This window comes from Cryptomeria japonica, chromosome 3 (assembly GCF_030272615.1).
Source record: "Cryptomeria japonica chromosome 3, Sugi_1.0, whole genome shotgun sequence".
Classification (NCBI taxonomy): domain Eukaryota; kingdom Viridiplantae; phylum Streptophyta; class Pinopsida; order Cupressales; family Cupressaceae; genus Cryptomeria; species Cryptomeria japonica.
Window position 1 is genome coordinate 883,949,055 of NC_081407.1, and position 16,853 is coordinate 883,965,907.

General features: G+C 33.7%; 1 protein-coding gene across 1 annotated transcript; it reads right to left on the reverse strand.

Annotated features, from left to right (window-relative positions):
• Positions 1–4,290: 4,290 nt before the first annotated feature.
• LOC131070770 (probable WRKY transcription factor 43) lies at positions 4,291–5,336 on the reverse strand. The gene is made up of 2 exons (XM_058006413.2): positions 5,096–5,336; positions 4,291–4,888 (listed from the first exon to the last, which is right to left on the reverse strand). The coding sequence occupies exons 1-2, from the start codon at positions 5,260–5,262 to the stop codon at positions 4,672–4,674; spliced, it is 384 nt and encodes a 127-aa protein (XP_057862396.1). The 5' UTR covers positions 5,263–5,336; the 3' UTR covers positions 4,291–4,671.
• Positions 5,337–16,853: the final 11,517 nt, after the last annotated feature.

Here is a 16,853-nt window from a genome sequence, read left to right on the forward strand (position 1 = left end):
TTAGTAGAATTAGAAGAGTGAAGGCTCAACACATTTTATCTCGTTGCAACAAAGGAACTCAATAGAATTAGAGCCAATAATCCATCTAGTCACATTAGAATCACGACTCCACGTCAACAATTCATATGACGTCGAAATATGCCTTAGTAAAGAAACACCATAGCTTACATCCAATGACCCTCCCTTGTGAAGAGAATGGACCTATCAACGCAACCCCCACTCCATTGTACTTGCATGACCCTTCTCTTTTTAACTTGTTTTTATTAAGAATTCATATCAATAGCCTTTGAATTTATGATACGTCTTAGGGGAGGGGACCCAATAGTTGAGCATACTCCAATAGTTGTTATAGCTCTTGTTGATTTAATGCTCAATATTTTTAACAATATTGCACCAATAGTTGTGACTTTAAAGTTGTTAGTGTTGATTATCCATAATTAAATGAAATGTATTACTTAGATCCAAAAACCAACAAATCATGTGATTCTACATCAACGCACCAATAAAACATGACTTAGTGCACAAGTATCGCTCTCACTTTTTTTTGGGTCTTTTTGGACATTTTGGCAAAAAGCACGCTAATGTGGCAACATATTTGATGATGTGACCCTAAAACCTTAGTTATAAGAAGGAGATTTGGCAAGTAAAAATTGGTAGTAATTTGAAATTTCCACATACGACTTTAAGAAATGCGAAATTAGGATGCTCAACTAGTGGATCCTCTCTTCTATGGATGCGACTATTCTCCACACAAAAATGGTACAAATGATCAAATCTACATAACATGATGGATTTTCGCCGGATTTTCAGTGTTTTAGCAGAGTTGTGGAGGAGAATTATGAAGATTGGACAAATGAAACTCTAGTGAAAATCCATCATTAATGATATCAAGCTTCCACAATCCATGTCAAATTAATGTAGCTATTTCTGGATTCGATTGTGTAAATATTTTTTTGCATCAACGTTTTGGATCACACTTCGTGATCCATCATCAGAAATGTGATCCGAATCGTTGATGCAAAAAATTCTATACACAATCGAAAATCCATCATATTATATAAATCTGGCAGAAGCTAAACTGGCTTCAAAACAGCCAAATCGTACATCATGTTATTGACCGCTTGAAAAATCAGAGCTGTAGCTTGCAAAATCAACAGTGTATAATGTGTGACTAACTTTTGTGTTGTGCACTTTCCCTAAAAACATACTGTGTTTTTGGAACCAAAATAACTGTACAAATTTGAGTTCTCTTATTGGAAATGGAAGCATTCTAAACCGGCACTTCACTCAATAACGGAAGGTTAGCCGGAAACTGATGAACATTAGGTGATGGCTTCGTACAGGTACCATTCACGAAATCTTGTTGTGCAGGAAGGTGAATCTTTCGGCCCTGTCGCTATTTCAATTCTCTGTCCTTTCTGTCCATTAGCTAGATGAAATGTAAATTTAATGTTACACCCTCCACAAGACCAAAACTAGAATAAATGACTGTATGGATATCAGAGGGCATTTAATAACAAGTACTGTGTAATCTCTGGTTTCCATTAAAGGCCAATACGAACTTATTCCCGAACGTGCAGTTGGAATTGATAGAGCTCGGAGTGCATTGTACAATCTGTCTGCCAAGATTGGCTGTATGAGATGAGATCCGCATTGCTTAGGTAAGTCCTAATAATTTCAACACTCCCCTTAATAACAGAATTCATTTTCTTTATGACGTGTAGAAATCACTATGGGGTCTGTTCAACTTTCTTGAACGTCCACCTTGATTTGATGGCCGTGTGACCGATTTTAGAAATCTTAGGAAGACGAGGAGGATAGAATTTGGGTACACCATCATGTTTTTAACTAAAAGTGTAGCTATATATAAAGTTATGTTTAAATATTTTAAATAGATAATTGTTTTGGTCGGTAAGGTGGATTGTCAAATTTAATTTAATATTGATTTTACAAGGCAGTTGGGTGGCAAAGTGGAGTACATATTGAGCTTTGACTTCTAGGTTTAGAAGTAGATTTAGAAGTGTTAAACACTTAAAGTTCATTGACATTATGTAGGCTTGATATATTGCTTAGTGCATGTGATTTAACGTTGGTCGGTGGAAAGACTAGGGAAGAGAGACCAATAATTGGGTGGGATCCTATTGTTACTATGGTTATCCAACATATTTATACTGGATATTGTCACTATTTATTTTACATGTAAATCAATAAACTACCAAAAGTTTGTCGAGGTGGGCCTTTACATTAATACATAAGATTTACGAATGTGATATGAAAACCATAAATATGTTTATGAACAAGTGAAATTATTGTTTTGTTGCTTTACACAAAATAATATGACTATCAAGTATAAATGTATCGTTTATAAAGTAAGGTGCTTATCTAGCCAAGTATTATGGTTACGTGGCTACATTATTATCTTATGTTTGTAAATGTTTGAGTGGCAATGTATGTGTGTTGGAGTATTTATATTAGGGTAGGAGAGGGGCTAATAGTTAGGTAGGCTAACTTTGTGAGCATTACATGAAATTTTGTAAAAGGTAAGTACAAAATAATATATCTTGTATTTTATCATGAAATGTGACACGTTGTCAAAAAGTTTTATGATCGTTTAAAATTAAATAAAGTATTTTACATACAAATGTGTTATTTTTATAACAATAACTATTATTTTGTGTTCAACTATTGGATCATTTATGTTGGATATAAAGATTAAAGATATTGAAATGTATTGTTATGAAAAGGTGTTGAGGTCATTTAGATTGCATTTACTTAAATAAGAATGTGATATTGTTCTAAAAATAAATTATTGTTTTTGTTAAACTACCAAGGATTCCATGATTAAGTTTTGGTCAAATCTCTAAAATTCATTTTAACGGTGATTCTCTAGATGCATTCGCGTGACTAGTTGTATGATAAGTCATGTCTTCAAACCTTTTTGTCGATGGATAAGATCCCATATCACATTTCTACAAAAAGCGAAGGTCTTACACAATTCCATGTAATTGCTAAATGATCACAAAGTCTGCGCACATGAATGCTAACCCTCTCCCCTATTGTGCATATTTGGTTTGTCATTGGAATATTTCAAAAGAAAAACATTCTTAAAAGGTATTTAATGGTAATTATAAATTTCAAGATATAAAAAGTAGCCCACTTTATGTAGTTAAAGAGACTTTTAACAAAAAAAACAAATAAAAGTTATACCTAGGTCAAGAATTTGATGGTCACCCCTTCCTATCAACGAAATTTTTATGATAGTTTAGTCATCTAATTTCTTTTGAATTCATATTTAAATAAAAATATAAAGTCAAAACAATTAAAAAATAAATAAAGTCCAATGGATAGACATAATAAATTTGCATTAGATTTTATAAAAGCAAACTATCCATTTTAAAACGACATATCATAGTGAATTTTCTTTTGCCAAATGTCAAATCAGATTGCCACAAAGTTATATAAACTTAATAAATTCAAAATATAAATTATATAACTCATTGTGATAGATTTGAGTGCTAAAAAAAGACATGTTGTCAATGGTTCCAAAGTAAAAGAATCAAATTGGATGGTGCAAAGTGTTGTGGTGATACAACAAAGAGAGAATATATTTTTTTAACCTCAATTTAGTATGTGGCATGTAGTAGGGGAGTAAAGATAGAAGATTATTAGAGGATAAATTCTCACTTAAGGCTATCAGTTTCCAGCAATCTATAATTTGTTCTTATTGATGTTTATGGGTTATAAGAGATATTCTCACACTAATTGTTGTACAACAAGTTAAGCAATTAAAAAAAAATTAAAACTAACATTTAATAATTAAGATCATAATAACAGTAAATCTTAGAAATCAAACATAAATAACAACTAATCTAATATACATTATCAAATTTATTAAAGACATAATTTTTAATTATCAAATAAAATTGTTTTGTATAAGATAATAAGTAAGAATAAATACAAATACTTATTATCTTATGCTATATGCACATGCGCCAAGTACAAGCCCAAAAAGAAGTTTACTGTGAGTTGAGTGCTAATATTTATATAAGCACACAAGATTGAAGTCTACGCATAAAAAGATTCATATAAAAAGAATAAACTGAACAAACTGAGAGGATAATTTAATTTAATATATAAAAAATAAATAAAATCATAATTATATCAGTCACCAGATACTGGAGCAGACCTCCTAAATTATATTTTTATATAATAATGTATTATAAAGTAGAACACTATAATATATTTCCTTAGAATAAACTCTTGAAGTTTAAGAGACAAATTAGGGTTTAGTAACTTTGAAAATTGTTAAAAAAAACAGTTAACAGACCATGTTGACCATAAAATTCCAGGCCTGGTTAGATCCAATTAAAAGATGAGCAATATATTGTTCTTTCCTGTTTTGCTTGAGATATCTACATCTCAATCATTCTTTTCTGGCAAAAAGGTCTAGAAACAGAATTTATGTGTTAAATGCTTAGAAAACAATCAGATTACACTGATTTTCTCACTGGGTTTTCACATACAAGACCATATTCCCACAAGAGGCTTACAAGATGATGTCTTGTAGCTCAGTATCAACCCACCCACAAAGCATAAAGAGCGTGATATAAATAAGAAAAGTTGTTGCAGACTAAAATCTATTGCAAGGCCCGAATTTCACTAACCAAAGATCTATTCGAAGGTATTTGCAGAAGCTTCGGCAGAATCCTCTGCTTGAAGGAGCTGATTTCGCAAGTCATATGAATTTCTTAACTCAGAAGAGATAATATTATCAGATGAATGGTTATGAGTCCCTTCATATGTTGTGAGAACGAATAGAGGATCATCATCACAACGCTGGCATTTCTTTTTCACCACACACCCTCTTACTGTGCATTTGAAATAAAGCCTGCACGTCATGTTCAAGTAAAATATATATTCTTTCATCTTGATGATGGATCATAGAATGTAATCCGAAACATTGATACAAAAAATTCACACACAATCAAAACCAAAAACAATAACTAACATCTTTCATAAATTGTAAAAAAATAAATATATTCAGATTCATAAGCTAATATTTGTATTGACACTTTGAAACCAAGCATATTATTACCTCTGGTACAGGCTATTTTTTATTTGTTTCTGACCATACTTCTTCCAGCGGTACCCATCATCAAGAATATCTGTTTCGCTCCTTGTTTTAAGAGTTATTTTGTTGCGCTGAGGATTGCTCTCAGTTTGAGTTGTATCAGCTGAATCTGATTCCATGACTGCTTTCATCTAAAACCGAGGAAAGATGGGTAATGAAGTATTGTAGATACAAGTTTTTTGAGAGGAAAGTTTTAGGTGAAATACTTTTCATCTTAGAATTGCTAAGAGAAGCACAATTGCCTGTCATAGGGGACGGTGTGCATGAGCTCCAAGCTTCTTGGAATGAATCTGGACTTTACACGCAATTTGTTTCCGTGAATGCCTTTTTTTTCTCACTACCACGAGAGGATTGTGGTAACTTGGTAAGCAGAAAAGTTCATTACATCTTTCGGTACTTTAAGGAGGTTGTTGGGAGTACCACGACAGAGCAGTCTGATAGCTGTAGCACAAGCGACAGTAGGTCAAAAATGTATGGATATCATATAATCATTCAACGCCTTCATACTGCTTTTAGTGTGACACGTTGAGTGAGGCTACACCTGACCCTTGAAAATGGCTTTTTACCCATCATGTTCCATAGGGGTGATAGGTTAAAAATAGGAATTGGACTAACCTGTTCAATTCAAGTTGAAATTCTATCCACTTTGAGATTTCAATCTTATTAAGTTTTCACAATCTATGAGATCGTGCTGTTTGTTTTTAGATTTGATTGCGTAAGTTTGTTGAGCATCAATTTTTTGGATCACGAGGATGCGAGTGATGGATCACAGAGTTTGATCCAAAACATTGATGTTAAAAAAATTTATGCAATCAAATCCAAAAACAAACAACACTTTGAAATTTATTTATGTTTGAAAATTTGAATTTAGTACAATAGTTAATTTCAATATGAATAGAATTTAAGGTTGTGTTGGAGGTCAAATACACTTCTTGATAGACTCTAACATTTTCAATCATAAATGGACAAATGAATGAGTGGTGGAATATTCTACTAGGTACAAGTAGGTGCTAAGATTTAATGTGGGACTATCTAATATTGTCATTCATGATAAATAATTAAAATCAAAATATATGTAAAAATGGCTAAAATGACTCAAACAATTCTTGTACATAAAAACTTACATAAACTCCAAGCTCTTGAGAATAAATCTATAACCTTTTGCACTAATTAATAATTTGAATTTTTTTTCGTGAATGCTAGTTCATTAAGTATTTATGAAAAAATTAGACTTTATAAACTACCACTTTTTGGTAGGGATGAAATCTAAAATTGATATTGACTAATTAATATTTGAAGAGTGTCACATTCAAATAGAATTTAGAGAGATGGAATAATTTGTGGACAAAACCTTTTGATATAGTAATTGCCACATTAGCATGAAATGGCCACATAAAAAGTATCCCAAAATGAAAAAATTTTAAGTAAAAAATTGACAACAATAATTAAAATAAATTGAGAATAAAAGTATTACATCTTCAAAGAATAGTGGCAACAATGTATTTAATATAACATCAATCAAGTTACTAGTGAATATTTTATGTGGATATGAAATGAATTATGATCTAGTCAACCACAAAACCCAAATCAATTCACAATCAAATCAAATATACGAATGAATCATAAAAGTGAAAGCATAAACAATGACTCAACATAACCATTATACTGTTGGTGTGAATAAGGATATATCCTAACTAGTTCTTAGTTAGCACCTATTCATGCCAAACACCCAACAAGATTGAGAGGGGGGTAGTGAATCAGTCTGAAACTCCAAAAGCGGTTATTAATAAACTTATTCAATATCAACACTTAACCATCAACACATCAAACGAAAACATATGAAAACTAGATATATGTGGAAAGCCCAAACATGGAAAAACCACTATGAGAATCAAACTCACAATATGAATAACAATATTTACAACATTTTAGGCTTGTTGCCAAGGAGCACCAACACTTGAAGGATTTGCAGAACTAAGGTGTAATACCTCAGGCAAGATACAAAAGGACTCGTGCAGTTGAAGAACACTTCTTCAAGACAATAGACAAACTATTGTCGAAGGACTCACTATTAATCAACAATGAATGAAAAGTTGAACTGAAATTGAGAAAGATTCTCCTGATCATGAAATTGTCCTTGAATAATAATCAAGCGAGTAATAACATGGCAACCATCTCTGATAATCTCCATTGTCACAACACTCTGTCTGATAGAATATAGTAGCTTCAAAGTTCTTCCCAAACTAACTTTCACATCACCACAAACTCAAATCTTCTTGCAAATCATTTGCATACACTTCTCACACAATTCACTTCTCATCCATACTCAATTCATCCTTTCATGCATCTTATATATGATATACTACATTGAAATCCTAAACAGGGGTTGACCAAGACAATATTACATAAAATAAGCCACCTAGACAAAAAATACTTAGATTGGTCCACTCCAAGAGAAAGTGGGAACCAAAACATATCATAATACATCATCCCATGAACAATTCAACAATTTGCACATGCTAGCACATATTCCAAAGGACATTAAAAACATAACATGTAGATGTAATCAATCAGTCGGCCATATAATCACTTTCAATGTAAAACATTCCATGAGGATCTCCATTAACTAAAGTGAGACCCAAATAATCACCTCGACACATCTTCTAGCACATATCTAGACCAAAAAAACATGATCCACTAAACCACAATGCAATTAGCATCAAATCTGGAGGGAACCAAAAATATTTTAGACCACCCTAAATAAAGGATGACACAACCAGCACCAAAAGAGACTCTGGACCAAACTCTATCTAGATAACCAAGTTCTAACAAAACATATCTGGACCAATATCCATCTAGATAACTAGGTTTGACATCAATGACAACCATACAAGCTTGCGCTTCTAAAAATATTCCCCTTTGTCATTGATGACAACACCGATAAAGTGACAGTCATCAATACCAATGAAAAAACAAATAATCTCGCAACAACTCTCTCCCCCTTTGACAACAATGACAAAGGGCACATAAACAAAAACATACTAACCACTCACACCACTGCTCCCCTTGAGAGCAACAACAACATCAATCCAGGAACAAAGATAAGCATTGAGTCTGCACCTACAAACATGCATCACGAGAACTATATCTAGCTGGAAGGAGGGGCAATAACCCTAACTTATGTCTGAGATACTCAAAAGTATCCTTCTCCAAAGCCTTTACAAAAATATCTACTATCTGCTCTGATGTATAAATATATTCCAGCCTGACTTCTTTTTCAACGACCTTCTCTCTCAAGAAATGATAATAGATTGAAATGTGTCTAGTCCTTGAATGCATAACTTAATTCTTTAAATTGTTTATAACATTGGTATTATCAAACATAATAGGAATAGCTTCATCATATACAACTCTGATATCCTTAAGAGTCTACATAATTTATAAAACTTGAGTACAACAAGATGTTGTTGTAACGCCTCGCTAAGGAATCCCAAAGGATAACACATCTAACTAACTAACCTCAAGAGGCAAACATATTTTTTTTCTTAGAGAGATACATTAACTCATTATTTACTATAGTATCGAATAACATAATATTAAACATGAGAACAACTCATCTAAGCACAAGCAGAAAAAACTTTGAACAATAACACCTACGTCCTCTAAGGTGCCCTAATGTCAAGCTACAAGGCAATGCTAACACTTATTAAGGCATAAGAAGGAAATCTAAACTAACCATTGCATAACATAATTCCTTAACATAAATAGATGAAATATAGAAACAATATCATGTAAGAACTAAGCAACATGATTACCCTAGAAACTAGGTTCATTTTAAATCCCAAATCCAAATGTTCCTAAAATTACTTTCCACATTAACATATAACCATAGCAACTAAACTTAGATAAATGAAACTATGCTCATGAAATATCATTTAATGTATTACAACTAACACCTACTCACTAAGAACCTAATCATTCATAAGAGAGATGGCACCGACATCGTACTATCTAAACTCACAAAATAACCACATAGTTAACATCATTACATTAAATAATTATTACATATTTCTCTCAAAGAGAGTGTTCATATAAAATAATGAATATAAATGGAAATCTATTCTGGATACATTAATGAAACATTACATAAGAGAATACAACTTGCATCTTGCTTCCAAAGCACTAGTAACTGCAAAAGACATAGTCCATCCAAGGAGCTCACAAACATATCATCAAAATTCCCAATGGAAGAAAGAATCAACCACCCAACCATATGGAAGCCAAAGGTCCACCCTCTGTGCTCTAGAGAATGACACAAGGCCCCACACACCAAACATAACACTAAAATGACAATAACACAACTATGGAAATGCAATGAACACACAAATGCAACAATCACAAGGACTAGAATAATACATAACACTTCTGCACATCACCACATAGACTAGTACCAAGCTACAACTAGGGAAGAGTGTCATCACATGAAATCAACATGAGTGATCATGGCAGTTTGACCCTCTCCAAACTCTAAACCCTGATTCCCATTTGACTGCACATGTGGAACCAAACAATCCTTCCATGGGAGCAACAAAGTTGATCTGCCATACAAGCCTTTCCAATCTCATCTTAAGTCTAAACAAGCACTCCAGGCCATGAGATCTCATCCTCTTTTTATGCAAGCACACAAGGCATGAATGGGGCACCAACAATTATCTTATTAGTGTGTGTGTTCTACCCACCCCGTAATTAATTTAATTTAATTTTATCACTTAATTAAAGAAATTCCCAATGAGTGATCTTGGTAACCACTTTAGGCCCTGACGTTCACTTGGGAGCCACTCCCCCTAACTTGCACCTAGACACCACTAATCTATGGGTACACAAAAGGATCACAACATCATGAACATCTAAGGTACATATAATGATTCATCACAATCTATCTCATGAATAAAGATATCATAAATTAAAGTAGGACTTCTATAACTCCAATAAAAAAGAGGGTTAAGTCCTAAATCCACTGATTCATAATAATCAAAGCATGGGATTGGGCCTATGATCACCAATACAAATCCAAGTATCCATATGTATATCTAGCCTTACAAACAAGATCTTATAAGCACCATATAACTCACTTCACATTATATCAAAATCTGAACCATAACTTACTTTTTGATCAACATAACATTCCTTTATTTGAATGCTCTCAAGGCATCATCATAAATGCAAAATCAACAACCCTGAATGGGTGAATGCATAGAAATGAAAGGGGAAACATGAATCCACTTCAGAACACTCACTTAGCCTCTAGAAAATGCATATAAGAAGTTACAAAACTAAGATCAAACCCCTATACTGACCCAAACTGACATGGGTCCCCAAAACTGAATCGGGAAGCCAAACTAGATTGACTTTGGGCTCATAATTTGACAAATAGAACAACCCGAATGCAAAATATAACTAAAACCCATTTGAGAGAGGTGAATATCCTTTCAATAAATACCTTTAGATAACCCCCAAGACAAATAATAAATCTGCATGAAACCAAACACTAAAAATAGTCCAGAAATACACTACATAGAGAACACATACTTCATTTTCAAATAAAAAATAGAAATGAATGCATTAAAATATGGTAATGAAACCATGGCATATAAAACATAGAGAATACAGTCCTTTGAAATCCATAAATCATTTTGACACAAAGAAATTAATTAGCACAAGAATTCCAACTTGGAAGTAGAAGAAAATGGACAAGAAAGGTGGAAGGCCAACCCCTACACATTCAACTCCACATGAATAGGACTTTCAGAAAATCAAGCAAGAATTTGGGTGATGAAAATCACATCAACCAATCTCCAAAAATCCACACAAAACCCTCTCCCAATCTTCACAAAAGATCTCTCCAAAACCCCCTTTAATTCAATGCAAATATTGCTCTCTAATGCCACACACAAATCTCCTCTCAAACTTTAAATTTTTCCAGCAATAATTCAAGAATTATCTAGCGTCCATACATAGAAAAAATATTTTATTTCCTGCACAAAACCATTCTAAAAAATGGGAGTTGTTGTTTGTATGGGAAACAACCAAATTTCTCAACCAATCATTTAACTAAAACATTAAACTACTAAACCAAAACGCAATTAATATCAATCATGTAATATAATTTCCCACTTAAAATATTTATTGCCACCAATAAAACAACATAATTATTTATCAAGTACTTCCCTCTAGAAAGTAGGAAGGGAAATAGGGAACACAAATACATTAATTATTTAATCCCCACTTACTCAAAATACACACATAATAATACAAGGGTAATATTATCATAATTTACACTTAATCTAATATAAACAATATTTAATGAATTGAATAAATTAATATCAATAATAGTTAGCCTAATAACATAATAAATCACAATTAAATTAAATAGAATAGAGTAAAAGGAATAAAACTTACTAAACATAACCACCCTTAAGACCACACATCGTGAATGAATGATTAGCCAATGATAATGCAATAAAGACCAAAGGTCAAAACCTAAGATATAGATAAGTGTTAGGTGTGGTAGGTCCTTACTGTCACCTCTGATCAACTACCATTGGGAAAGGAGGCACGCTCAAACCTGTGAAACGTCATAAATAGTAAAACATCATAAACATAGATATAACCTAATCAAACAACCATCATCCATATCAAATGAGATTATCAAAATTAGGGTTATCACAAGATGAAGAGAGTGAAAAACTCCAAGTGTTTCAATGATTAGTTAATCAAATAACACAATTAAAACACAAAAATAAGAACCATTATACCTTGAAATTTTACCTTCTCCTTCGAATTGAGCTCTTGGTGAAGTTGAAGATGTGCCCCTCTCCAAATTGTTTGTGATGAATACTAAGAGGGGGGGGGTGAATTAGTATACCAAAAAATACTATACTTAAACACTTAAACAGTCTAGCAGTAAACTGGTAAAACAGTTTAACAAACAAACCGGTTGACACACATGTAAACCAAATAGCTAATAAGGCATTCACCCATAGAAGCACAATCACCATAACACGAGATTTTGACGTGGAAACCCAAATGGGAAAAACCACGGTGAGATGAAACTCACAAGTAACTATCTATAGAATAGTAACCAGATCGGTTAAGGTCAAACCGGTTAAGGTCATACAATGTTCTTTACCAGAACAAATCCTGTTAGGAATCTCAATCTCTGTTACGAGATAAGTCCAATTAAAGAATACCTTGTGAGAGGATTTCAGATCCACAGATGTGAACCACCTTGTTAGAGGATTTACAAAGGCTTTCCTAGGCCTACCCGGTTAAGGGTTTCTGACTTGTCAAAGATGTGAGTAATCAACAAGTGAATGATCTAGCAAATGGCACAGTCTATTTGATTAGATCCATTGTAGCTCATAGCTAATTCTCTTCAGCATTACTTCAGTCTTCAGTAAATCCACACTTTGTTGTAGTACACAGACTTGATCTTCTCAGTTAAGATCGCACATACAAGAGCTTCAACGACCACCAAAACCTAATAGCTACACTCATACATACACATACAAAACCCTAGACATGATGTCCTTAAAAGGAATCTGATTTCATGTCGGTCCAATAGGATTACATTGCAAGTTCCTAGGTTCATTGTATCTAGACACATTTAGTAACACGACCCAAAATCATCGTCAAAGTGTCGGTGGATGGTAACTCATCACAAAAATATACCGATTGGTAACTCATCACAGAGTATTACCGATTTATACAACTTTTCCGGTTTCCGATTGGTAACTCAGAGTAATACCAGTTCAAACAGATTTCCGGTTGACAAAAATTGAAGACTGCGAAAAAGATAACTGCCGCTTCTGGCTCCTTTGCTCCGCTCTGCTTGAGATCCTTAAACTGTGTTATCTCTCTATGCCACTTGGGTCTTTATACCGCTTGAGATCGGTAAACACTTTCTGCATAACATCAATAGTCTAAAGACTACAACATGATACCAGTTTGGAACAATTACCGGTTGAGCATAATTCATACATTCACAAAGTGATCTCATAGCAAGTGTGTGTCCATCAATGACAATCACAACATAATCATCAAAATGCCAACAGTTTGGATTAGCTCCTTGTATGATTGTAGATTTATCTCCACACACAACAACTAGGATAGAAATATGGATGGATGAAGGACAACAAGTGGATGATGGATATGGATTTGAGATAAGTGGTTGTGGATGTCTAAATTTCCTATAATATGGATGCACAAAGGATGATTCTAGAGATAAATGAGTAGCATAATATTGCACAAGATGAGATATAGAATGAAGGGGAGGAGACCTCAATTTATAGATTGGAAGGAGGAGGAGTAGACGGTTGAGATTGATTTTAGATGGAGGGTTGAGATTGAAAGAGATAGATGAGGTGGATTGAGAGGACATGGTGTGGAGACCAAGAGATTTTCCATAAAGGCATTTCTTGTCTCCACACTCCACAATGTGCATGGGGAAGAGATCCTCAAATACATTGGGAAGACAAAAAGGAATTAAAAATTCCTTGGGGGAGGACAAGGGAATTAAAAATTCCTGAATAATGAGGTGCATGGGAAAATGAAAAGGTAAAATGAATTAAAATTTCCCTGGGAAGATGAGAGTGCATAGGAGAATGAGAAAATTTGAAATCCTTGAAATGACCCAAGTTGGTGCATTTAAGGTTTGGAAGGTTGAGGGGAGAAACCATTTATGGAAAATGGTTGACTTTTCTCTAATCAAGGTGATTAAGTTGTGCAAATGATTAAGGAGAAGGATTAAGTGGGTTAATGAGAGATTAAGAAGAAAGTGGGAAAGTTGGGAGTATGTGACATGAGGAGAGAGATTGAGTGGAGGAATTAAAAATTAAGAAATAATGATAAGCATGCTTCTAAAATAATCAATTAGGCTAAGTGCGGATTAGAGGAAAGTGATTTGTAGGAATCACATGGTTTAAGTAATTAATTTGAATTAATTAACTAAAGGGGATTTAGAGGAATTAATTAATTTGGAGAACTTTAGAAGAATAGGGAATAATTTATTTATTTAATAAATCAATTATTGGACTATAGTGACAGGATTGAATAAATTAGATTTGATTAATTCTGAGAAGAATGAAGGGTAACATAATTTAATTAATTAATTATGTAGTAAGATTAAATTAATTTAAGCGTCTACACAAGATATAACACCATAGAAAGTGAACATAAACTATATCACCTAAGAAATGCATAATCATGAATTCCAACTGTTTACCAAGTAAATCTATTCTAAAAGTTGTAGAACTTGAAGCAAAAAGAATCTAGTGTGAAGGAGTATGCTGAAGCATTCTACAAGTTGAATATCAGATCTGGACATGTCAATGACGAGGTTGAGCAAGTTGAAAGATATTTGAATGGGTTGTGAATGTCTATACAATATGAACTCAGTTTGATCAAGTTGCAGAGTGTTGATGAATCTTACCAGTATGCCCTGAAAGCAGAAGAGTGTTAGGAATCTCACAGATACTGAGAGGGGGGTGTGAATTAGTATCTAACCGGTGAATGGAATTTCTTAACTTAAAACATGCAGAACATAATATAACAGTGTACTGGTATGCAAGAAATAATGCAATAAACAGAATCAAGAACGTCCACATAAAAAGCACACCATAACACAAGATTTTAACGAGGAAACCCGGTGTGGGAAAAACCTCGGTGGGATTTGTGACCCACAATATTCACTCACTGGCCAATAAGAGAATATTACTTACAATAGGGGCCTGCACATGCATGAAGGCCAACTGCTTAGAGCTCACTACTCAATGGGAAGTCTCACTGACTTACAATGAGGATTATACAAATCCAATAACTTGTACTACTTTACAATAGCATCTTCAATGCTAGATTGAGTACCAGTTCCTGCTTTGTTCTGTACATATACCCCTTAACCTATATTTCGCACAATAGGTCTACCTAATATTTTCCTTATGCTTATGTCTACTTTTTCTGATGTCTACAATGATCTCTTTTATATATAAGAGTCATTTTACAATTTGCCAAGTCGGCTTACAAAGTTTTTCAATAATAAAAAAAATATAATAAAACAAACCCCTGTCAGCCTCTGTGCCGGTATACTTCCTTTCTTCTGTGTCGGTGCCGGTGTCCCAAGTGCCGGTGTAGAGTGTGATCTGCTGATGCCGGTATAATGCCTTTGCCGGTGCCATAGGATTGCAAGGTTGCCATCAATGACAAAACCTTCAATCACATACAATGTCTCATTGGAGTGTGCATATGCCAACAATCTCCCCCTTTGGCATTGATGGCAACACTCATGATAAATTTCAAAAATGATCCAAAAATGTGAAGTCCAAAAATGTTACAAAAAATGTGTGTGCTCCCCCTGAGCATATGATTCCTATGATATTGAATTTTCTCATCCTACTACTCCCCCTTTGGCATCAATGACAAAGGTTGTCAAGATGTCAGTAGAGTTTGTAGTTTCAACCTTGTAACTGGGTGGTTACAATTTGAAAAGATCTCCCAAAATCAAGTTTATATTGTCCATAAAATTTTTGCTATCCTTTATTGTTGTCTCTATTCTCTTCATTGTACCATTGAGATGCTGCAAATGCTCTGTCAGTGTTTTCTTTCCCTGTATTAATGCCTCAGATACTTCCTTCCGTAGAGATGCTAGATAGTCCAATCTTCGACTTAGCTTTGATCTCAAATGCTTTGCCTTATTGACTATTCTTTCTTTCTCTCTATCCAATTTAAGTAGTTCTTCCTCAAAATTTGTTATCGTCTCCTAAAAAACTGATAGTGTATCAGGTGAGTTGACAAAACTATCTACAAGTTTATTGATCTCATCCTGTACCTTGCTCATTTTCTTGTCTATATCTATAGTCAAAAAGTTTGTTTTATAGGTATCTTTGTACAAATTTTTGTACTCTTTCAACAAATTACATAATTTTGGTAGAAGTGTGTCAAAATCTCTGTTACACTTCTTTATTTGCTCATCAAAGAATTTCTATTTTTCAATTTCTACCTTATCCTTCAATGACTCTTCCTTTATTTTCTCAATGTTTTCTGTGATATATTTACACAATGTATCAATTTGTCCTAAAGAATCTTTGTTGTATATATTACAGTTAGGAGCAATTACCTTCAAAATTGGTATGGTATCATCAATTGCTTTGTAAGCTTGTGAGTTGTAGTCGGTTATTTTCTTGATTGAATCTAATAGTACCTCAGTCACATTAGTTGATTTGTATCCTGATGATGAGTCAACAATCTGAGTACTAGTGGAAGTAACCAAGCTTGTATTGACCTCTGGTAGGTCTATTTGTGTCTGCATTTCTTTAAGCAATGGTTTTTTTGCTTCACTAGTTGCCGGTGGCACTGTTTCCTTATGTACCTATTCCTATTGCTGTTGTTGTTGTTCCAAAGCCTTTTGCTCTGTTTGTTCCTCTGTTTGTTGTATTGTCTCAGTTTGTGTCTGAGTCTCTACCTTTTTCTCTTTATCTTCTGTCGATTTCTCCTGTGTGTTATCAGTTTCCTTAGCTACCAGAGGCTCACTAGCCATATTAGTCTTATCAGTTGTATCTTTGTCTACCACTATGTTGATCTTCTGAGTATCAACATCCACAGTATATACAACTTTAGGATTAGGATTATTATCCTCTACATCCATACTCTCAGCTACCGATTGATCATC